Here is a 23,132-nt window from a genome sequence, read left to right as displayed (position 1 = left end):
TAAAGTACTGATGATACCTTATGATGACGAGACGAGATGCTGGGTGGGCATTGCATGAGCTCGCTCACTCACTATCACCACCTATTGTGTTTGAGAGAGAGAAAAGCAGTTATGAATAAATGGCCATTAGATATGTACATAGTCGGCCGGGATGGGCAAGCAAGTCGCAGTCGGCAATAATAATCGTCAAGGAGAACGACTATAAACTCGAAAGTCCAATGATAAACCATTGCGAGGAAGAAGAAGATGATGGAGTCGAGGTGCCAATTTGGATAAAAGGATTGAGACGAGACACGCCTTGGTCTCCTTCAAAGCGTGATGTGTAACCCTGATTTCTTGTGAATTGTACGACACCTGCCTGAGTATCATCATCGGATGACAATTTCTGTAAACTATTCATCTTTCCACATCAAAATTCAGTAGTAAATTTTTACAGCCAATTGTCCCCCTTATCTGTATAGTGGGTAAAGTGGGATTAGATGTAATCTACCCACCTACCACCACCACCTTTTACTGAAAGGGGAGAGAAAGTAGATAATAATATCATCCTGCCCCTAAAGAATAGAATATTGGGCAATTCAACCCATATTTACTTTATCTTTGTTCCCATTATTTTATATAAAGGAAAAGTTAAAAAGGTAACAGCTTGCCGGTTGTTGGCTGCTCTTTCTCAACCAAATGGGAGTGCATGTATATTGAGCATGGCATCCTCATCTGGGGGAAATAATGGGTCGTTTTGTTTTCCTCCACGTTACACCAGCCAAGAAGTAACTCGTACACTTACTTTTATAGGTTTTATTACCTTTACCCCGTACCTTGCCACGTTGGGGGAATGAGCCAATAATCTAACTAGGATACCAGTTGAACTATATATCGGTATTTACTCTCCTCGCCTTGTTTGTGTTTGTTTGGAAGGAAACCACTAACCAACCAGTTTTACGTAATTTTTATGCAAAATGTACAATTACCTTTAGCATTTACACCCCAGTTTTACTTTGCATAGAAATTATAGTGTTTAACTGGAGGAAAACACATCACCTTAATTTTATGGGTGATTGCGTCTTCAAGAAAGGAAATCATGCCACTTTGTTGATTGGGTGTTACTTTTACTATTTTCTTGATGGGAGGAATGATTAGTATTATTATGGATTAAAAGAAAATGGGATGCACAACTATTGGGAAATATGTAAGGAAAAAATATCAGCGTGTTGTGCAAATGTCAAAAATTTTTAAGAAATCGTTACACAAAAGGTTTACCTCATTACAGTCGCGTCGAGCGGTTGATGAATCGCGGCATTCGCATTATCCAAAACACAACAGAGAGGAAAAGGTCCACATTACTATGCAAATTTTGTAGAGTTTACGCCACGTAAAAAAGATACCAAGTAATTCGCCCACCATTCCATCGTCGTAGAGCGTATCACAACACGACTGCGAGACAAGGGGCAATATCACTAAAGTGAAAGTATATACAAGACAATGCTGTGAATGAATAAGCCAAGTAGCAGTTTTTTACTGGATAAAACACTCCAGCATCAAACTCCTCGTCTTCCTGTGTACGTATGTATGTGTATCTCCGTATGTGTGTAGTGTAGTGCATTGTATGTATAACATTGCATTATACATAACATTACATTAGATTGGATTAGATTACATTAGAATTTACATTAGAATCCAGTGTTCCGTTCTGCTTTTTAACTTGCCAGCTTCCTCTTTTAATTCCCCCAACTTGATGTTCTACTTGGGTGCTGGCGAAGGAACGAAGCAAACCAAACCAAGGCTGGCTGGCTGGCTTCTGCTGGAGAATAAATGCAAATGTTGGGGGGAGACAAAGTAAAATAAAAACGAGGAAACCAATCTCTCTCGCCTTTTCACTAGATTCGGGGGTTCAATTATACTCTGACATTTCCGGAGTTTGCACCAGCCATATTCGTACCAGAAGAAGCTCCGTAATAATGCTCAAGAAAGAGCAGAGTCTCTGCCAAAATTGGAGACGAGGCCAAGGCAAACTTTCCCTTGTTCGCCTTGAGATTTGGACACGAATAAGGTTTCATATCGTAACTACATATATGTAAGCAAGTAAGTACTACTTGCTACTTTTGTGAACCTGCAAGCTCGTAAAACGAAATGATTGATAAATGAGGAACGTATATAATTTTTAACTAAACTCACTTACTTTCTCTTTCTTTTGTCTTTTATGCAAATTTTAAAAGCACGCACATTTTACAGGACAATATATATAAACAAGGATAAGTAATAATAACGGAGCCACTTTTTAAAAGCATTTCACGCTCTGTCTCCCATCACCGTATCCTCTTATTTATGTAGTTGTAGTATTGTTTGGTGTCCTATTTAACGCATAAAGTTGAAACATCTTTACATACAACACCACAGTAATTTATCCTCTGATGAGTCTTTTCATCTCTTAATTATTGCCCTCTCTCTTTGTCAAGGGACTTGAGCTGGCTTGCTTGGGAACCATCTTAAATAATTTTCTTACTTACTTTCCACCCATAAAATTCTTTGTTTCCACTGATGATGCATCTTCCCTACACAGTCGAAGAAAGGCTCCCAGACTGTGTTGCAAGGGAATAATTTAAAGAGAGCGGGATATGCATCGGATAATAAACATTGTTGCTATTCAATGTGGTTGGGATTTTTGCATTTTATGTCACTATTTACATATTTTGCAGAGTAATTAGGATTCAGTAGACGATTAAAACCAGATTTTATTAGGACATGGCTACTCTACATTTGTTACGATCACCTATAAATAAATACATAGTATGCACCCTGACCTTTACTTATATTACAAATTTCTTATATGCATGTATGGACTTGCCATTGAATAATGAAGTTGATCTTGATATGAACAAGCGGAAGGGAGGCAACATTTCGATTTTTCCTTAAAAAAGTATACATCACGTCCGAAATCATTAGAGCAAACACCATTTGTCAAATTGTTGAGAGTTGTCGTCCACCGTCGTGAAATTGTCCGGTTGGGTTTTTCTCTCCCGGGTGGACAGGAGCCTTCCGGATTTTCATTTTTTATTTACTTATCCCAAACCCAGTTGTTTGGCTGGATGGCCCAGTTGGACGAGGAGGGATTATTATGTTGATGTTCTCTCCCACATGCACACACACTCTCGCGCATTGTACTTTTATGGATGGATGGACGGATTGACTGAGGACCGGGTTGACAAAAGAAAGGAGGAAGAGAAGGTGAAGGGGACTCGCATTACTTATTCAGAGATGGAAGATGGATGTCTCAGAAGAGTTGGGACCGGACGTATGACACTTTTTGATGATGGGGTTCTTCTCCTTCTCCTTGTTGTATCAACAACCATCTTCGATACGATTTGATATATACGAGGAGGAGAAAATAATACAATGCGTCCCAAACCACTCGCACTAAATTTCCTGCCAACTTCACTTGACAAATCATATCGGAAATGGGCAGGGTGACGTTTAGTAGGCATGTGAAAATGAGAGGAAGACTTTTACTTTGGGCGAGTGAGTAGTAAAAATAAGAGAAAGTATGAATACACAAACAATGCGCATATGTAGAAACTTGTAAGGTTTCCTGGATCCCAGGTTCCGTTGGGGATGCTGATTTCTTACGGCACGCAGTGACAATGTAGTTTTCAGTTACATGATTGAGTAAAAAAAGGAAGATTATTTCGAAAAATTGAAATATAATGATGGAGCATTTTATTAAAAATATTCTGAATACTTTTCAAACTAATCGTCACCCTACGGAATGATTGCGTAAGTAGCATCGTTACGTAACAGAATGCTCTTTGGGAGCGAGAGAACAAAGAGTAAACGGTTCGTGACTTTGATGAGGTGTAACTATTAGGAGAAAGATCAGAGAACAGGCAGCAGCGATTCTAACTTTATCTTGCTCTCTCTCTCTCTGTTTTGTCATTTCAAGGTGGATATCCATCTATTGCATAATATTAAACTTGCAATTTGAGCAATGTCGAATCCGGCTACTGTTGCGACGAGATGAAGGTGACTTGTAGAGGAGCAGGGCAATAATAATATCACATCCTTGTCTGCGTAGCTTGGGCTGGTGCGTGCTTGGGCACAAAGGGAAGATTTTAGTGGAAATGTCCCCTTCCTCCTTTGGATTTAGTTTACAAATGTTTGGCAAGAGAACAACCTTTGCTTTGCTCTTGCTTGTCCCTGTTTTGCATTTTGCCGCAGGAAGCGTTGCTTCTTTGTGCGACGAGTTGTCGTCATCTTAAAGTATGACGTTCACTGCTAAACGACAACTCTCTCTCGTCGTCGTCTTTTGTTTTGTGCCCAAGGCTGTGTATTTGCTCAAAATAATGTTTATGGGGGAAAGGTGGGAGGAAAATTTTTAGTGAAAGTATGTATGCACGTAGAAGGAATTGAAACTTATCATCGAGGTCTCCCAGCGTATGCTTCCAGATTTTGAGCAAATAAATATGACAAATTTATTAATAGGAAATTTTCAAAAGATACGGTCTGTTAATGCAGAGGTTTGGTAGAGATATTTGCATTCAAAGAGGAGAAAGTGCACAGTAAATTTGGAAATTCTCAAACTTGTCAGCTTCGTCAACAACGTTTCACATTCACCGATCATTGGGAGATAATTTCTTTTACAAATTTCATACTAGTTAAATTTGTGATCGATTGACACTAATTTGCTCAAAATCAAAGAGCATACGCTGGGAGACCTCCATTGTTAGTTTACAAATTGCATGAGTGATTACACGAATTACGTAACGTATCCAGTACATATGCATGTGCTTTCCTGTGATGCAATTACATGACCAAATCGATAAATAAGATGGTCACACACAGTTTTTCATACGCGTCTGAATCTTTTCATTTTTCTGGAGAGACGCCTCCAAAAAAGAGCACCAGTCCGTTAATAATGAGGGTACAGGCGAAAACATCACACATTCAGCCGACTTGTACTTTCCACTTTCTCCATAAACTTTCCTTTTTCTGAGCGAGTGGTCAGGGGATGACAAGCTGCACGATTTTTCTTCGATTTCTTATCTAGTAGTGACAGGCCCAGGGAGGAGTGATTGCTTTTTACCCATGGTCCAATACTCCTCAGAGGAAAGGGAAGTAGGAAGCACATGCATACAGTTTTCCTATGTGTTCATACATACGTAATGCAGCCCACTAACGGCAACCTTCAGCACGGGAATTATTATTATTATTATTGCAAGTTGTATGGAGGACTTGGAATGAAATGACACTATTGTTGTCTGAAAGTGGTGGACATTATGAAAGTGATTTTTTACTAGATTTCTTGTCAACCTTGAGGCGCATTATCAGTGAGTACAGCTACATATACATATACATATTTTTAATTGAACGTCGTACAGCGATACAAAAGGTACCGTATTACCTAATTTAAAGTTTGGATTTTAACGGAATTTATGAAGTTTAATTTTCTCACAGCAAGCAAGAGGCTGTTGTTAAAGATATTTAAGTATTTGGAATGTATTTGTGGAATGCTCAGTAATTGAGTGTTGGTTGAGTTGAGATTGAAGGAGCAATTTATTCAATTTAGCCAATCCTGAATATTTGTGGTTGTGACGTGATTGTATTCACCTAAATTTTCTTAACAGAGAAATACACAATGAATATCGAACAATACGGAAGGAGTCAATTAGATAGAAAGCCGAATTCTTAATAAACTTGACTTAACTTTGGTTCCTTGAGGGATGAGAAGAGCCAATTGTTCACTCGCGATCATCAATTGTGAATACTCCACAAAAGACTTGACTTGAATTTAAGTTTGTGGTAAGAATGAAAATTGCTTGCTGGGAAAGGTTGAGAATTCAGGATTGAGGTTGTCATTGTCGTCATTGCACAAAAGAGGAATCTGGCTAATTGAAAATGATCTCATGCATGCGTACGAGAAGAGCATTCTCCGAGGAAAGGAGATGAAAATGTATGAAAAAGGTAATATTCGTAATGGATGTGAGCAGGAAAATTAATATTTTCAAGCACTGAACCGGATATACATTGGGTGAAAATTGACATATGCACAGGAAAAGGAGTAAGCAGGTAATTTTTAGCCCAAGTCAGGGCTTATGTACCCGTCATGTCTATTTGTCCTGCCATAACTGTAAGTACAAATACTCCGATGGGCTTGTAATTTTGCAGCTGTATGGGTCAAATTAGGAATCAAGTTCGAAGATAAGCCAAATAAATCCGGTGGTTGACCAGATTCATTGATATGCATTTACAAAAAAATTTCATGCAAAAAAAGTCGAATTGGGTGATAGGCACAAATAGACCTGACTCGGGCTATATGAAGTCTGCACTGTAGATTTGATTTCAGCCACCATGTGAACTTTTATTCATTTAAAATCTCTCACCTATTTAACTTTGCCCCGTTGCAAGTCCACTTTTTAAAAGGATTCTTCAATTTTCCTTTTGTGCTACTGTGAAAATAAGCATCATACAATTTTTTTTGCTCCAACTGCATGCAATAAAAGGGAACAAATCGTGCTTCCACCTCTGTGCACCAGCAACTCGGTGAGGAAGGAAGAAAGTGATGGCAGGGATGCGGCATGTTTTCATGTTTTCTGGCGTTAGATTGGGTGGAAGTTAGGTGAAAGTGATATCCGTTTTCCTAATGGTAAAGTAAGAAGGTGACGGCGGCGGTGGAAGAAACTTAGTTTTTGGTGGATGTCGAAAGGAAATGGGGATTCCTCTCTCCTGATCTCAGTTACTTTCCACTTACTCATCCTCACACCATGCACTTTCTTCTCCTTACTTTCCCATACTTTCCTCTGGGTCCGGATTGGGCTCGATTTGCTTGGCTGGAAACAGTGGCAGGATTCACGGATGGATTTTTTTCCTCCTTGCTTACTGTCATATTCACTAAGAATCCGTATAATGCCGTGTTCAGTCAGTCACGGTGATTTGTTAAGATGGCAAATCTCCCACGTTACGTATAGTCCAAAAGAGTATGTATGTATGCACCTATTTACTGGCAAAGGTCACGACAAGATGACACAATCCAGTTTTAATAATAATGCTCGGTAAGCAGGCACCAGCAGGGAGAAACTCAAAGTTATCTGGGTTTCTCAAATTGCCTCGGCCAAACAAACTTTCCACTTTATTGCTACCTTTCGCCCAATAAAGTGGCACATTATCACAATTTACTCCACTTTCCCCGAGTTTACGACATCTCGAGAAAAATATTGCCATTCTCTTCACCTTTTTCTTCCCCTCTCACCCTTTCTCAACTTACGATCTTTCTCCTCTAAAAAAGATCATGTCCCATCGCCGTGCTTCTGTTTACCTTGCCTTTTCCTCAGCTATCTGTTGATTCTCTCCCGGGCATAAATATTTCACCCATGATTTGGCTCAATTTTATTAAAATTGGACCCATCAAACAGCATTATGTTAAACTTTTTCGGCTCGCTAATGCCTCTTCTGCTACCTGTTACACAGTCGGTCGGTTGGGTGCAGCAAGTGGAAATATCTGTAAACGAGTTGAAAATAGAGTGGTAAATGTTCTTCGAGAGATCGAACCTCCTGAATGAATGAATGAGCAAGTTGTGATTTTCCACTCACTTGGTTTCCGTCGAGCAGAATTCGATTGCGGTTTAATGCGGTTGTCTCCTTTCCTTTATGGCTTGGCAATTGAATGAAAGGTGGCAGAGAGACATTCTCCCGCCGTGGATAGAAAAGGTAGTTCGTCGACATGGCTGGTCTTTTCGGCGTTAGGTTAGAGCTAAAAGGCTCCAGAGGGAATTCTCACGTAACTTCTCCTCCCCGTCTTCTTATTACACGCAATAAAGTTCCACCTCGATGTCCAACAGACGATGGGAAAATGCTACTTGTACCTCGTTTATTCCGACATTTATACAATTTACCCCAAATCCAAATAATCATCCTCATTTCATCACAGTTTCATAATCTACTTGAATTTAAATAGTGAAAGAATTCGCTCTGTGTGTACAATAATCCAATTGATTTACATACTATTTCACCGTGAGAGAAAGTAAAGACCAAAACCAAACCAGATTTGGATTTCTCTCCCTTCACTGCTCGACTTGAAACCAAGATCCGAGCTGATCCTGATCCTCTCCTGGTTCGGATTTTGGAATTGTGTCTGTGCACCAACCAGGCTAGTAAAACTTTTCAGATTTGTAGTCGAGATTGAGAATCTTCCTTTCCATTTCTAAACTTCGTTACTACTTGGGCCAAGTTGCGAGAAGGAGAGGAAAAGTGTGTGCGGTGTGGGAAGCAAGTGAGTAAGTGTAAGCTGCTGGAGAGAGAGAGCGGTGTGATTAAGTCCATGATAGAACTTTAATGATTTGATTCATTTAAGCCACAGATGTTTAATTAAGTGTTCTCTTTTGACAATCTCAAATCTGGGTGTAAAAGCATAAAAGGGATAAAGGAAAGAAGGAGAGAAATGTGGTGGTGCTGCTGCACGCATGGTATGGCTTCCCCAGGAAACTAATAGAATTAAATTGTTCTATAAAGTGAGACGACCATGCACCTTTCTCTCAAGAAGCTGCCAGACTGGGGCTACTTACATAGTTTCAAGTAACACGTGGAAATGGTGAATTAGACGGATTCTTTAGACATAATTTTGTCACGGTTTTGGGCTTGTGCAGGGACTTGTGTAATCAGAAAAATCCCTCATACTTTCTCTTATGAGGAAGTAGCAGCAGGATGGATTTTTCCATACCGTCTCAGTCGTCACGGCTCAATACCTTTTTCAACTTTTTGGGAGCAACATAATCCTCGAGATTATGCAAGCTGCTAATGATCTCGTGATGACGATGCGGGTTTATATATTTTTTTTGTAATGTGGTTAATTTTTAGTCAAACGTTACAAATACAAGTGGGTAATTAGCTCTTCGCTCCAACACCCATCATCATCATCATCATCCCGCATCATTATTTCTCTCCGTCACAAAAGATGAGGAATAAAACACAATTTTGTTACTTCTTACTTTACAAGTTGATAATTCTTTCTTTATTTTCAATGTTTAAAACCACACCACAAAAAAGTTGGTGTAAGTAGGAAGATGATGATGATGGTTGGATATCCAGTGGCCTACGCAAGTAAAATCATATTTACATTTAAAATCCGCCTTGCGTTGAACACTCTTTGAAAGAAATGTTCAAAGAGCGATCTCTTCTGCATGCAAATTACTTATTAGTCGTACTTACTTACTACATGCATACATACTTTGAGTGGCTGGGAAGACACTAATTAATCCTGGATGGGAAGTGGAATTAGAATTTGGAAACACAAGGAGAGAAGTGGGGAGAAGATTAATTGAATTGTTGCAAGTTGATGCTTTCACCAGAAGAGTTTTGGGACCTTTTTTTACATACATTTTCAAAATTCTATGAATCGAAAATCCACTCCCATCTATGTTTCCATCTCTCCATATTATGAATCCATTCGGCCAACTGTTACCTTTCCGTTTTTGTTGTTGCACGAAACCTTTTGCGGTCCTTGAGCAAACAACCGGTGAAGGCGAAAGGCAAGTAGTCAGTGATGTGATGTGTGGTGGTTTGGTCACTCGGTGAATTAATTTTGAAGCGTAATTCATTCAAAATTCGGGTCGGTTGGATCGAGTTTGCAGTTGGGATTAATAGAATTTCGCTTGATTTGGGTAGTTTGATGGTGGATGGATGCGAGCATGAGAGGGAAATGGATGGAGGAAGTGGGCATTTTGTGTCCTATTTTACGACCTTTTTGGTATTTACTACTGCAGCCAGGCCAGGTTTGGTTTGCTTGCTACTGCTGTTTACTGTTTGACTTTTCATTTCATTTTCATTACTCCTCCGATGGTCAGTCATGTCAAGAGTCGTGGTATTTCAATTAGTTTAGTTCTCAGCTCATCTCATCGCCAGCCAGCCAGCCAGCCAGTTGTGGTGTGGGGAGCGTAAAATTATGGACAATGTTGGCACAGGAGCAGGCAATACGATTCATGTTGCTTTTATAAGTGCGTACTCCTACATACTTCTTGTCTTGTGGAATCCGTTAATTATATGGTGATGGTATGTACGAGAGGGAGGTCAGCGATATTTTTGGAAAAGCAATGTCCATTTCCCTACCTTTCTCCCACGTTAAATAGCTCTGTACGATGATGGGAAGAAGCTGGACTGACCTGAACGTACGTGTGTTGGATATTTCCGAAGGGAAAGTATTCAAAATTGGATGCAAGTTATTTTGCTGCCTTCACCCTTTCTTCGTCCTCCCTGCCCCTGGGTCATCTAATAATGAAGGAGAAATAAAGCCGTGGGTTGGCTGGATGACCAAGAGCAGACCGTTCCACTAAAGTTTATCCCTTCTTCATTCCGGTCCGTGTATGGGATGGTATTTTAATATCCAACCGGAGAAAATTCCTCGCCCAGGTTTACTCAGAGAGAGAGGATGATGTTATGTTATTGAATGAGTGCATACCTCACCAGCCAACAAACCGAGAAGGCAGCAGCAACAAAGTTCCTAGGTTGCTGCTGGACGAGGTAGAGAGAGAGAGACCAGTGTTTCGGTGTAGTTACGTTAGATTTACTTCACTTTTAGTTTATGAACTTTGATTTAGTTGGTTGGTTGGTGTTAGTGGTGCTGGATTGGATTCCCTTCGGTTGATTTGGCCAACTTTCGCATATTCGAAATATGTACACTGAATAAATGGAGAAAGGTATGCGGCGAAAGGAGGAAATGTGGGCAGGCGGTGAACGGAGTGGAAATTCGGACCGGATGGATAAAAGTCAGTCCACGTTGGACGGATGTTACCTTGTCTAACTTGGCATGCTATGAGGATGAAGTGAATGGCTACACCTAGTACACATTTTACGTGCCATGTTGGTAAAAATGTGGAATAGAAGGTCTGAAATTTGGAGCAATTTCATACTTTTTTGTACAGACTCTCGCTCTCGGATGGGTCGTTTATATTGGCTGGGGGCGAAATTGAATAATATTCTCCATGTTTATCTGGAAAGTGAAAGACTGTATGTAAAACGGCTGTTTTTCTGCAATAACCGTCGCCTACTGTTGTGATACTCTTGTGCTTGGAACCTTTCTCCTCTTCAGGATTTTTTTTTCTAAAAAAATCGAGCGTGTACGTACGTACAGATCGGTACAGAAATATACATATTTGCAACAACAACGTCATAAAAGGGAAAGTAGAAATATTATTTGTTAAGTTTTGTTAAGTTGGAGGGAAGACGTTTGAGCACATTCTTCAATATTGATTTTGTTATTAAAGAATTTCTGCCTTGACTCTTCATTCCGTATGAAAACGTGGTGGCTGGCAGAGTGGTAAAGTTGGAAAGTTGGGTTAGGTGGAGACCTGTTACTACGTGTACAGCCATATTCCTCGTGGTACGATATCGTCATGCATCTTCATCTCTCATCTATCTTTTGACTCATCTCCTCATCGTCCAAAATATTTTAATACCTTTCCTCCTCCTCCACCACCACTTTCTCTTCTCTCGTCACTCATCTCCTAATGCTTGCTCATGTAGCCGTAAATACAGAAAGTTGTTGTTTCCCGGTGTTTCACTCTACCGTGAAATTGTTTTATATAATGTGATTCGTGTAGCAATGCATGCATAATACTCGACCAAAATAGTCGCAAGCTTTACTCAAACGATGTGTTAATGTCTTTATGTATGACGCGCCATTATTGGAAAAATGATAAGTTGTGGCTCTCGTACCTGATCCTGTAGTGTAGTCGTAATGGTGTACAAATGGTGTGATAATGGCCAACAGGATTATGCACACACGGTACGTGGCACGGTCATATTTGTGCATAAATAGTATCCAACAATTGGAAAATGGTTAGCGTCTGCTCAAGTAGAGGTTTTATTTACAATCACGTTTAAATTGTATCAAATTCCCCAAAGACTGGATTTTTGAGTGAGTAGGAGCATAAAAAATGCAGAATTACAATTACAACCATTTCCATGTATGTATATCCTTCATCTGGCTGAACTGGAGATAATCGCATTTATCCATTTAACTGCACCTCTCTGTCCAACGAGGAGAAAGAAATACCCTGATTTTGTCCACACGACTACCTTTTCCAAATGGGAGAAGGGTGCAAGTTCGTACAATGCTGAGCAGACTTTCGGTTGCCCAACTGCACCATGAAATATTGGATGATTGTGTTTCTGATGTGGAGATGAAGGGAGCATCCCTTCTCCCGTCCTCCCTTCCCTCAAAAAATGCATGCACGACCGGGGGGAAGGTACAATAATTGCATACGTGTGTGTCTCTCTTTGGCTGTCTATTCCCCACCCGAGATATGAGCGACTCGACCCAATTCTGAATAAATAAATGGACCCTCGTCTCGTTGTCCTCCTCCTCCTCTGCCAGATGAGAGATGAGAAAGATGCGCCCGTAAGTAGAAGGGGTCCAGCCGTGGTTTGTAATGGGTAGGAAGGAAGGAAGGCAAAGCAGGTTCACTCTGAGATTGGATCAGTCAGTGCGCAATTCTATAATGTATCAGCAATTTTCCCCTCCTGTCCTCTCTCTCCCTGTTCTCTTCTTCCTGCACTGAATATTACGAGAGAGAGTACAAAGATGTGTACAACACACAAAGACCACACCGTCGCAACCAAGCATAGCCCTGTGTCACCCAACCAAACCAGTTCAACCTTACATTACTTTACTACTACTTAAAGTAAAGTGAAACAGAAACTTGGTGGTGTGCTTCCGTCGACTTTTTCACATTTGCTTCCCTCTCAGAAGACCAAAGTCTGAGCAGTGTGCAAGTATCAACCCTCCTTGCTGGTTGTTTCACAAAAAAGCTGCTCTCTCGTCTCTCTCTCACTCTCTCTCTGTATCCATCTCTCTCTCTTCTCATCTAGTCACTACATAGCGAAAGAGAAACGTGAAACCAAAGTGGAAAAGAAATATTAAGAAAAAAGCTTTAAACCATTTGCCAAAATTTGAACGGTGTAACACAACAATTCTACAGTCACGCAATCCCTTGAATAATAGACAATCAACTAATCAAAAATAAGTCATAGTTCAGCCCCAACCAGAAAGTAAAAGATAAAAGTAGTAGGTGTTTTTCCAAGGTGTAGCAGTCAGAGCGACCTGTGTGAACATTGGGATAAGGGGTGAAAGTAAGACGTGGGGAATCTTGAGACATTGCAGGAACACACAACCTTCCCCCACCTGGAGAAGGTGTAGAGTGGAAAAAGTGGAGAAAGTTTCTACCTTTACCTCTCTCTCATTCATACCTCAGCAGTCAGACCTGCTCAGTTCAGTACTTTCACCTTTTCCAGGTTTTTGTGAATGAAACATTGGTGGATCGTTATCTGTCCGACCACACGCGCTGTTGCTCGACTCACCTTCTCCCTTTTTTCACCTGTTACACTTCCCGGTGCTACTTTTACCCTCGTTGGACTACAAAATGTGGGCCGTAATTGTATCTCATCTCATCTTCCAAGTGGTGGTGGTGGTGACGGTTTATGAATAAAAAAAACTAGTCCTCATAAAAATCCTTCATGTTCACAAGTGTGGGTGGCTGTAGTAATCTGAACCTGAGTGAGGAACATGAGATGGTGGTGAGGAACATGTTGAGTTTAGACTGCTACACAAATAATAACAATAACGGTGGTGATAGTGCTCTCGGCAGTGCGAATGCGTTTTCTATGCGACTCTGGAGACTTGCTCATGTTTGGACAGCTTATCGAAGTGAGTACTCGTTTCTTAAATTATGGCATGGCACACAAATTAAGAGTTGGTGATGATAAGGGGTCAGTCACTACTTTATGTAAGCCCAATTTGGTCTGGTCATTAGGGTTTATTAGTAGCAAAGTGTTGCTGTTTGGGGTGGATGGAACTTGTCTTCTTGGAATGAACAAGATTGATTCTCCAAACACAAGTTCCGGTGGAGAAGGCAACATTGAGGAGGATATGATACTCGTTGGCTTATTTTTATTGAGAGGGGACGATGAGCAATTAATCACCACTTCTTGGAACAGGATTTGGAAACAATTTAAGATTTTTTGGGTTGTAAATACTTAGCCTGTTAACATATGCATTGGTTTCATTTAGTATTTCATGATCACCTTGCTCGACATAAAATGTGAAATACATGCTGCCAACTTTTAGCAATGAGATTCACATTAGTTTCATGTACATATTTAAATGCTTTGCTAATGGCCAAGTTCAATTAACTTGGGCTGATGATGATGTCAGTATCTACGTATGTCGTGAACAAATTATCCATTTCCTGCATTCCACCAACAGGAAATAAATGTTTTTTCTTCCAAGCTTGTTTGCCTGCCTGCTGATTGATTAGTGGTTATCGTGAAATGACCTCTTCTCGATATAGCGTCTTCTATGGAAAACTTCCTAGTCTGCATGCAACAATAACAAAAAAACAATGTAATAATTACCCCGTTTTTTCTACTCAATTTCAGATTCTGTCGTAAATAACATTGTTGGTGGTGAATCGGAGGTGATTTCCAAAGATGACAATTCCATCCCTTCATCCCCCTCCTTGTCGGACTCTTTAAGCGTTTTGGCCAACTCGAAACTCAGCCCAAATCCAAATTTACCTTCTGGTGGACGACATCGCGGACCTTTCACCTGCGACCAGTGTGGCCTAACTTTTAGTCGAAGGGACGAGCTAGAGAAGCACGAGGTGTCCCATCCCACTCCGAGCCAGGTAGTGTAGCCTCAACCTCAATTTTGTATTTCGTACGAGACTTGCTATCTCACGAGAAATCAAGTTTTTACGGCCAAATTGTCGAGTGCCTATAATCGATCCATTAATTTTATGATCGTTTTTATTATTAAACGTGTCCCTTCCTTAATTACGATGCAAAGTCACGTTCCTCATGTTCCATTATGATTTTCATAGATCAGATTACTCGTTTTTGGATCATATTCCACTCCATCCATCCTGAAACGTATATAAATATATTGGAACTAATAAATGACATTTTTCTTTCGTTTAATTACAGTCGTGCAAAATTTGTTTTAAGCAATTTGCCAACGTCTACCGTTTACAAAGACACATGATAAGCCACGTAAGTTGCTCTCATTTCTATTGAATTTTATTAAATCCGGAGTATGCATAAAAGCGAATGAAAGTCCAATAATTCGTGTGATCAAAAACAGCAGAAATGTGTCATGTAGTTGTAGGCAGATAAATTATAAATCTCAATCTGGACTCCAACCTCAGACCGTCAAGATACACCTGATTTTACATACTTGACTTATTCCTTATTTCAGGACGAATCCGCAGGGTTACGTAAATTTAAATGCCCCGACTGCGAGAAGGTAAACATTGTCTCAACCTATCCCCTTAATTATTACGACGATAATGCAGCAATTGTCCACATTTCAATTGAACCCCTGCGAGCATCGTTGACCAAATAAATCAGATTCTTATGATGTTTTTGTTTTACATGCAATTCACTTCCCATCTTTCTCAAATGGACGACTGAGCAGGCCTTCAAATTCAAACATCATTTAAAGGTTCATCCCCTCATCCCATTAAATTAAAGATTAAACCCTTCTTTTTTCCTCCTCTGCATGAACAATTGGCAATTAAACTGTAGAAAAATTTGCCTAAATACCTTCTTGCCCAGATTGAATTGAATGTTTGCATTTTGTTTCGTTAATGGCCCTAATTCTTACTTTTATGACGCCATACTGCATGCGCCTCTAGCTGTAAGGTCTCCTCAAGCATGCCACGCATACCACTTTTTATTTTGCTCAATTTTTTAAAGGCAATAACCGTTACGCGATACACATTACATTAAATTAAATTAAACGACTTTTATAGAGATGTGTATGTGTGTGTGTAGCAGAAAATTGCACTGGTACTTAAGTTCTCATTTGGTAAGGAATTTACCACATGATACTGTAATTATGGTAAGAAGGGTAATTCTTGTTGGTGACGGGATTCGAACTTTTTTTACCACTCGAACGACCAGAAAATGCAACTTGTATAATTATTTCGAGTCTATTTTAAAGTTTTAATTACGCAAGAGATCACTGACCACATTCGAAATGTGTGCAGTGCTGCTGGATAAAAATATTCGAAAAACTGAAAGAATAGCAGTATCGTGAAGACGAAGAGAAAGTTGAGAAAGGACAGAAATCCCAAAATGCCCCATTCTTCCGAGTCTCGTGTCGTGTTACGTAAACGTCGTGTTTGTACATAACTCTCCCTCATTAATCCAAAGTTTTAGTTTTGTACAGTATGATTAAAGAGAGTTCTTACGTATTAATGAATAACCATGTTTATACTGCTGTTGTAGTTGTTTTGTTCTTACGATGCAAGCGTGCGACTATGTTCTTAATGTGTTGTTATTCTTGTCTCAAGTTGTCCGGTCTTGGAATATGCATGCTTTTATGATACACTTATTTATTTTATTTCTTTGCTCAAAAGCACTACTTATCACTGCATGATTTTCACATATATTAGTTGTCTTGTTACTGTCTGTTTTACTAATAATTGTCTAATTTTTTTAGGAACACGTTCGAATCCACTCTGGAGAAAAGCCGTTCGAGTGTACAAACTGTGGAAAGCGTTTTTCTCATTCGGGATCCTACTCTTCTCATATGACATCAAAAAAGTGTCTGATTATGAACTTAAAGGTGTGTTTCGTTCCATGTGCATTTTATTTTATGCCTAAACTCATCCCCATTACGTAACTATGCGCCTCGGGGTGAGAAGTTTCCTGTACGCAGGGTTATTTTCATTTTTTTTCTTGTACATTACATTCTAGCTCGGTCGCAACAACCGTTCCTCTGAGACGAAAGGAACTTCAGCCACTTCCTCGGGGTCTACTCCGTCTGGAAACAGCAAGAAAATCAGCTCGAGTAGCTCCACGGCAAGCTACGAAGGGACGACTGCATCTTCATCTTTCCCTGGACATCATGCCTTGCTCTCAGCAGCAGGGAACTTGGTGACCAAATCGCCGATTAGTCCGAATGACAATAATGCAATGATAAGCTATAAAGGGAACGAGTATCCATCCACCTCACCACCAACCTCAACGCCATTCCTCCCTCCAGCAGGTAATTACCCCACATTCTTAACAGCACCAGGATTATTACGATTATGGCGTTTCTCTCAGTCATTCCGTTCAGGACATTATCATTGTGTCCGAAATTGGATTGGAATTTCTTGTCTCTCTTGTCTGTCTTTTTACTCTCAGAAGGGAGGTCTCCCAGCGTAGGCTTTCAGATTTTAACCAAACTAGTAGGACTTGATAACAAATTTAATTAAGATGAAATTTGCAAACGACACGATTGGTGAATGCGTAGGTGTGGCCGAGATATTTGCATCCGAAGAGGAGAAAAGGAAAGAGCAAAATTTGTCAACTTTATGACATGTTTTCTCCTCTTCGGATGCAAATATCTCTGCCAAATCTGCGCATTAGGAGATTGCAAATTCCACATTAATTAAATTAATGATCGATTTACACTAGCTTGGTCAAAATCTGTGAACATACGCTGGGCTAGGAGACCTCCATTGTCAATTGTTACTTGGTGGTGAAAGTAACAATCGCTTAGATGTGGTCACTTATTCCGCGATCTTACGCTACTCAGATATTGATGGACATTGTTAAAATTGTGTGATTTTATTGCAGCCGCAGGTTTCCATCCCTTCTTCATGTCGTCTGCTGCAGCTGCTGGTTTAGGTGAGTAGAGCATGTTCATATTTCAAAATTTAGCGATAATGAGTTACTTGAAATTCATATTTATTTACTAATAACGTGGTTCATTTTTATTTTCTCTTCAGCCCTTCCTCACGCTAACCCCTACGCTCTCTCCAACCTGTTCAGCTCTCTCCCAGCAAATTCTCCCCTGCGTCAACTCGCCACTCTGGACATGGAACCTTCGTCCCTTGCACACTTGAACCCCTTGGGTTTGTCATCCCTCATCAAGGAGAACGGCTCCCCACCCGCCGCCCCCTTCCATCATCAGCACCACCCCCAGCTGAAATCATCCCGTCGTCGGTCCAGATCCAGGTCCCAGTCCCCTTCAGACTGGACAATGGGAAGGTCCGACTCCTCCTCCAGAAATACAAAGAAAATTAAAAAAGAACGTGACGATGAGTTGGACATAAAAATCCAATCTCATTCAAAGGACATTGACAATTATGACGACAACCACCACCACCAACCTCAAGATTTGAAGATGATCAAACTAAAAGACTCGTCACCGTCGCCATACGAGAGAAAGTCTACTGTGATACCCAAGAGGGAATGTATGGAAGATGGGGATGAAGAAGACCAGGAAGACATGGACAGCAAAGTGAGAAAACTATTGGACACTGTGAATGCAAATGTGACTAGACAACAACTTTTGCAGGCTTGTCACTTTATGAATGGAGGGGTTCGGGGTCCGGACATGATGGAGGATTCCGACAAAGAGGAGGAACCCTGCTCAAGGTCAAACCTTGGAATTGGGAGATTATCAGAGTCATCATCTTACAACAAGGACGAGGAAGAACAGCTCCGTCAGATACAACTCCAAAATAATAATAACAACTCGGTCGATGACGACGAGGAAAGTAAGGATGAAGAAAAGAGGAAAATGAGCCTACTCAAGAGTCTGAATCTCAAAAAGAAAAATGGAATTGAAGGATTGGCTGCAAGATTGCAGTTGGAACTTTGTCAGCAAAGACAACAACAGCAGCAGCAGCAACTACAACAGCAAAAATTTATTAAGGAAGAAAATGAATCTGGGGCTGATGATGTGGACGAGTTTCCCTCAAGTCAGAGTGAGAATGAGTCTGGTGAGCAGAGTAAGTTCGAAATGATTTTTATCAGAGAGAATTTACAAGTTTGTGTCTGTAGAGTGAGTATTTATGTCAATTTTATTTTTCTGTAGCCGAGAGTAACACGGATATGAAGGATGAAGGAAGAAGAGCCAGAGTTCGGTCACTCTTTAGTGAGTCTCAGCTCGCAATTTTGAGACATCATTACGCCATCGACACACGTCCTCGACGAGAGCATCTCTTGTCCCTGGCTCAGCAATTGGTTCTGCCCTTGAGAGTTGTTCAGGTTACACGGATGGAATTAACTTGTGTTTGACGGATATGTGTAGCAAGAGCAATTTCTATATATTATTTTCTGTATATTATGCACAGGTGTGGTTCCAAAATTCTCGTGCTCGCGATCGTCGAGAAGGTCGACCCCCACAAAATTCTTCATATAATTCCAAACAACATGGAAGTGGAAGACTTTCTCCCAGCGTCATGTCTGCAGCCGCCTTGTATAACAGCTTCCCATCCGTTTCTCGAATGGGGCTTGGTCTAGCTGGATGGAACTTGATGAGAAACACTTCAGCAGAGTCGATAGACGACGCCGAGCCCGAGGATAACTCTGTCGGTGGGGGTGAAGGAAGAGGTGAACAGCCCTTGGATTTGACCACCAAGAAATCCACACCGTCAAATTCTCCAAGACCGTCTCTGATAAATTCAGACATGGTCAGTTCTGATGATGAAGATGGTCTCAATAGCAGTAATGGAAGCCAGCCCCTTAATTTGGTAACATTTACTTTAACAAATACATAAATTTTAGTCATATTATCAATTGACATGTCATAATTTAAATATTTGCAGAAGGCATCACCAAGTTCCAGCCCAAAAATGAGTAGCAGCAACACTGTGACCCCAACATCCCTCAAGTTTGCCATGTCTGAAGAAACTCTTCACCTTAATCTGACCCTGAATGGAAATTCTTCCAGCCCCAAACACTCGTCGTCTCGTCTCGCCAAGATACTCTCTCAACCACCAGCACCCTCGTCGTCGCCACTCCTATTTTCTAATAATGGTGAGATAAGTTAGTATTATCATCACTGAGGAACTGTGTATATACGTACATATTTTAACGCGTGCTTCTTGTACTTTAGCTCTGTCCAACAGCAACAGTCCCGGGATAAACACTAACGGATTCAACAACCACTCCAATTCCCCTCTAAACCTCATTGCTTCCGGAGAGAACGTAAACGGTTTGTCCCTGGTTGACGTACGTTCTCATCCCGCATTTGCACAAACCCCCACCAAAAAACGAAAATCCAATGGTGTGAGTAAAACGAATGGAAATGGTGTCAACTCGAGTAGCACCAATTCTACGACCAATAGTGGAATTGGTTCGATGCCGGATGAACATGGACAGTTTGCATGCGACCAGTGTGAGAAATCCTTTAACAAACAAAGCTCACTTGCTCGGCACAAATATGAACATTCAGGTAAGTTCATAATAACATGACAAAAATGTGCACGGTTTGGTTCAGAATGTACAAATGCATACAAACAATTTGTATACTAATGATGTGTTTTTAATTCCTCAGGTCAAAGGCCCTACAAGTGCAACACTTGCGAAAAAGCATTCAAACATAAACACCACTTAACTGAACACCTCCGACTTCACACAGGAGCAAAACCGTTCCAGTGCAATAAGTGCGGAAAGCGTTTCTCTCACTCAGGGTCTTACAGTCAACACATGAATCATCGTTATGCATACTGTAAACCACAAAGTCGTGGCGGTGGTGGCGTCGACAATGGGGGAGGTCAACTTCCTGTGAAATGCGAACTTCGCCTCTGAACCAATTGTGTCCACCCGACGCATCATCGTCACTACGACTCCTTTCACCACCACCTCATTAAAAGTACGTATTTTAGAACTATGACGCTCTTCACTCACGGATCTGATATACCACAAACTACTCTCAGTACAGATAATAATAAGGAATATTTACTATGTATGTAGCTACATGTTGCATGGTTATTAAGCCATAGATGGTATTATGTAACTAACGCGCATGCATTATCTAACCATCAAAGTCTCGTAAGTAATCTCGTCGTGTTTTATTAGTCTTAAAGTTTCAAAGGCCTACAAGTCTCCATCCAGTTTTCTTCATGAAAGTCGGTCCTTTCTCGCGCAGACTTTTATAAGATAAGGAATGGGCGCTTTGTTGTAAACGAAATGAAAAATAGTTAGCAAACATTTTATGCAGTTCTCATCTCTTACTCTTCCTTGTTGTATTGTAGTTCGGGTCGTATTTAGATTAAATACATATATTCAACTATAACGAAAGTATTTAGATAATATAAATTAGTGTCTATGTATCGTGTTTAGTAAATATGTGCCAAACAATGCAGTTTTCACAACTCATTGAGCCAGGTTCACCACAACGAATTCTAATTATATATATGTAAAATGAGGATATTACCAAACAAACTAGGTATACATACATATTTAGTTGTGTTAAAAACTGTGCTACTTTACTTATGCATCGAATTTAGATATGAAAGAATCAACGAATTAGGTAAAGTATATGTACTCACATAGTGTAGAATTAAAGCATAATATTCATGTATCTACATGTGTGTGTATGAAAGTTGTAAATTTTGTGCCAAAAATTTAACAGAATTACTAACATTTAACATTGATTGATTTATTATTCGGTCTGGAAAAATACGTTCAAATTCAGGGGGTACCTGTGGAAAATACTCAAAATTAGTGGAACATAGAGCATAATATGACGACGACTCTGGTCTGGTCTGGCATATTGTATTGTAGGAAACAGAAATAGGTAGTGATGAGATGAGATGATATATTAAATCTAAATATTACAAGCTAAGATTTATTTAGTAAGATTATGTAACCGCTTGTCATTTCAGATATTAATTGCTTAGTCAACAGAATGAAATTATTACTCATCATACATAATATTTTCAGTATAACGAGCTGTTCAATCTAGATTCAAATCTGTACAGCTTTTATCTTTTAACTTGTGTGCCAATTTTTATGCAACGCGTATGCTCAAAGGGAAACTAGACGCAATTGAGACTTTTATTTAAATATTTAACTTACCAGTTCGCGAGAACCCCCCACAAAACCAAGGTGGAAAAGTTACCGTTTTATATTATTATTTATTATCATGATTTTGTCAATCAGTTAATTTTCCAAAGCCATGATTGCATAATCTTATAATTTAATACGAATATAATTAATTTTTACATATTATTACCCTAGTCTCCAACATCAGTTAATCAGTTTCTAGTTTTTTTACACAGTGCAGTACATGCGGAATTTATTAATTTGCGGAAGAATCCTGCTTTTCAATCATTTACATAATTTGCGTGCAATTTCATTTAATTGTCAAGCTTTCATTCAGCAGAGATGAATGTGTAACAATCAGTTTTCATAGTCAGACAGATTTTTATAGTTTTTATTACCACTGCTAAATCCAGAGAGAGCTTTTTACTAGTTGCATGCAAATGCAAGCATAACATAATAACTTATTTAACCAACATGACATAGTTAATGTGGTCAGCATGGTGTTGTTTTAAATGTATAGTTAATTATTTTATCATTTTCTAAATAATAATTTTGAGTGCGAGTAAACAAAACTGAAACTATTACTACTAAACTAATTAATATAATGCAGCAACCAATTGAAACCAACCAACAAAACAACCAATGACGAACTTGAGACAATATTATTAAAATAGTCCTTAATATGGAATGTGATGCCGAATGTTTTTCAAAATATTTCTACTCCACTACTACTAAATTTAACATACATAGATAAATACTCTCTGAATTAATTACATACAATTAGAAATCTGTCTTCATCTGTCTCGTGGTGTGTGGTGTCATATATTTACGTAATAAATGTCTTCTTGTAGAGAGTCGTCGCGTCGTCGGTATTTAAGTAAATGTCCAGCCAATTTTCCTCATAAAATACTATACGATTTTGTCGCATCATAATTATTTAGTAATATTATTCTTTATTTATTATACTTCCCGAGAGAAAAGTGATTTAAATCCCTGTCATTCCGATTGTTTGAAGTTTCCATTTATTCCTTGAAACGGTTTTGAGTACGAATAAGGTAATTATGTATGTATTGCTGCATATGACAGACAGCATTATATTGTAGGGTGTAGACTATGTAGTAAATTATATGTAATAAATTAGTCCGTGAGAAGCAGCCAGCATTCAACGAAGAAGGTGTGTCTAAGGCATAATAAATATATTTACCAAAGGGAGGGCAGCCTGGTGGATACGAATTTGGCCTTGAATAACCCCGGAACGGTTTGTCGTAGCGGGTCAAAATTTTGAACAGACGAGCATGTTATCCTCAGATAGTTGTGTGCAAAAT

The 23,132-nt window shown here is 39.7% G+C and overlaps 1 protein-coding gene across 6 annotated transcripts in view; it reads left to right on the top strand.

Moving 5' to 3' along the window:
* Positions 1-22,980, top strand: part of LOC110858478 (zinc finger protein 1) — a 139,526-nt gene extending 116,546 nt beyond the window's left edge. For 3 of the 6 annotated variants that reach the window (XM_022107279.2, XM_022107277.2, XM_035858632.1), the window contains 13 exons: positions 14,416-14,666; positions 14,962-15,027; positions 15,233-15,280; positions 15,452-15,478; positions 16,481-16,606; positions 16,738-17,029; positions 17,605-17,655; positions 17,757-18,764; positions 18,851-19,023; positions 19,110-19,508; positions 19,584-19,794; positions 19,874-20,212; positions 20,315-22,980. In XM_022107279.2, coding sequence (XP_021962971.1) covers positions 14,416-14,666; positions 14,962-15,027; positions 15,233-15,280; positions 15,452-15,478; positions 16,481-16,606; positions 16,738-17,029; positions 17,605-17,655; positions 17,757-18,764; positions 18,851-19,023; positions 19,110-19,508; positions 19,584-19,794; positions 19,874-20,212; positions 20,315-20,568 — 3,245 coding nt within the window. In that variant the 3' untranslated portion in view covers positions 20,569-22,980. Of the gene's footprint in view, positions 1-12,648; positions 13,685-14,415; positions 14,667-14,961; positions 15,028-15,232; positions 15,281-15,451; positions 15,479-16,480; positions 16,607-16,737; positions 17,030-17,604; positions 17,656-17,756; positions 18,765-18,850; positions 19,024-19,109; positions 19,509-19,583; positions 19,795-19,873; positions 20,213-20,314 lie in introns of those variants that run through there. The other 3 variants (XM_035858633.1, XM_035858634.1, XM_022107278.2) reach the window with 3 other exon arrangements.
* The last annotated feature ends 152 nt before the right edge of the window (positions 22,981-23,132 follow it).

Source organism: Folsomia candida, unplaced genomic scaffold (genome assembly GCF_002217175.1).
Source record: "Folsomia candida strain VU population unplaced genomic scaffold, ASM221717v1 Fcan01_Sc021, whole genome shotgun sequence".
Classification (NCBI taxonomy): domain Eukaryota; kingdom Metazoa; phylum Arthropoda; class Collembola; order Entomobryomorpha; family Isotomidae; genus Folsomia; species Folsomia candida.
Note: the sequence above shows the minus strand (reverse complement) of the source record. Positions and strands in the feature narration are given on the sequence as shown.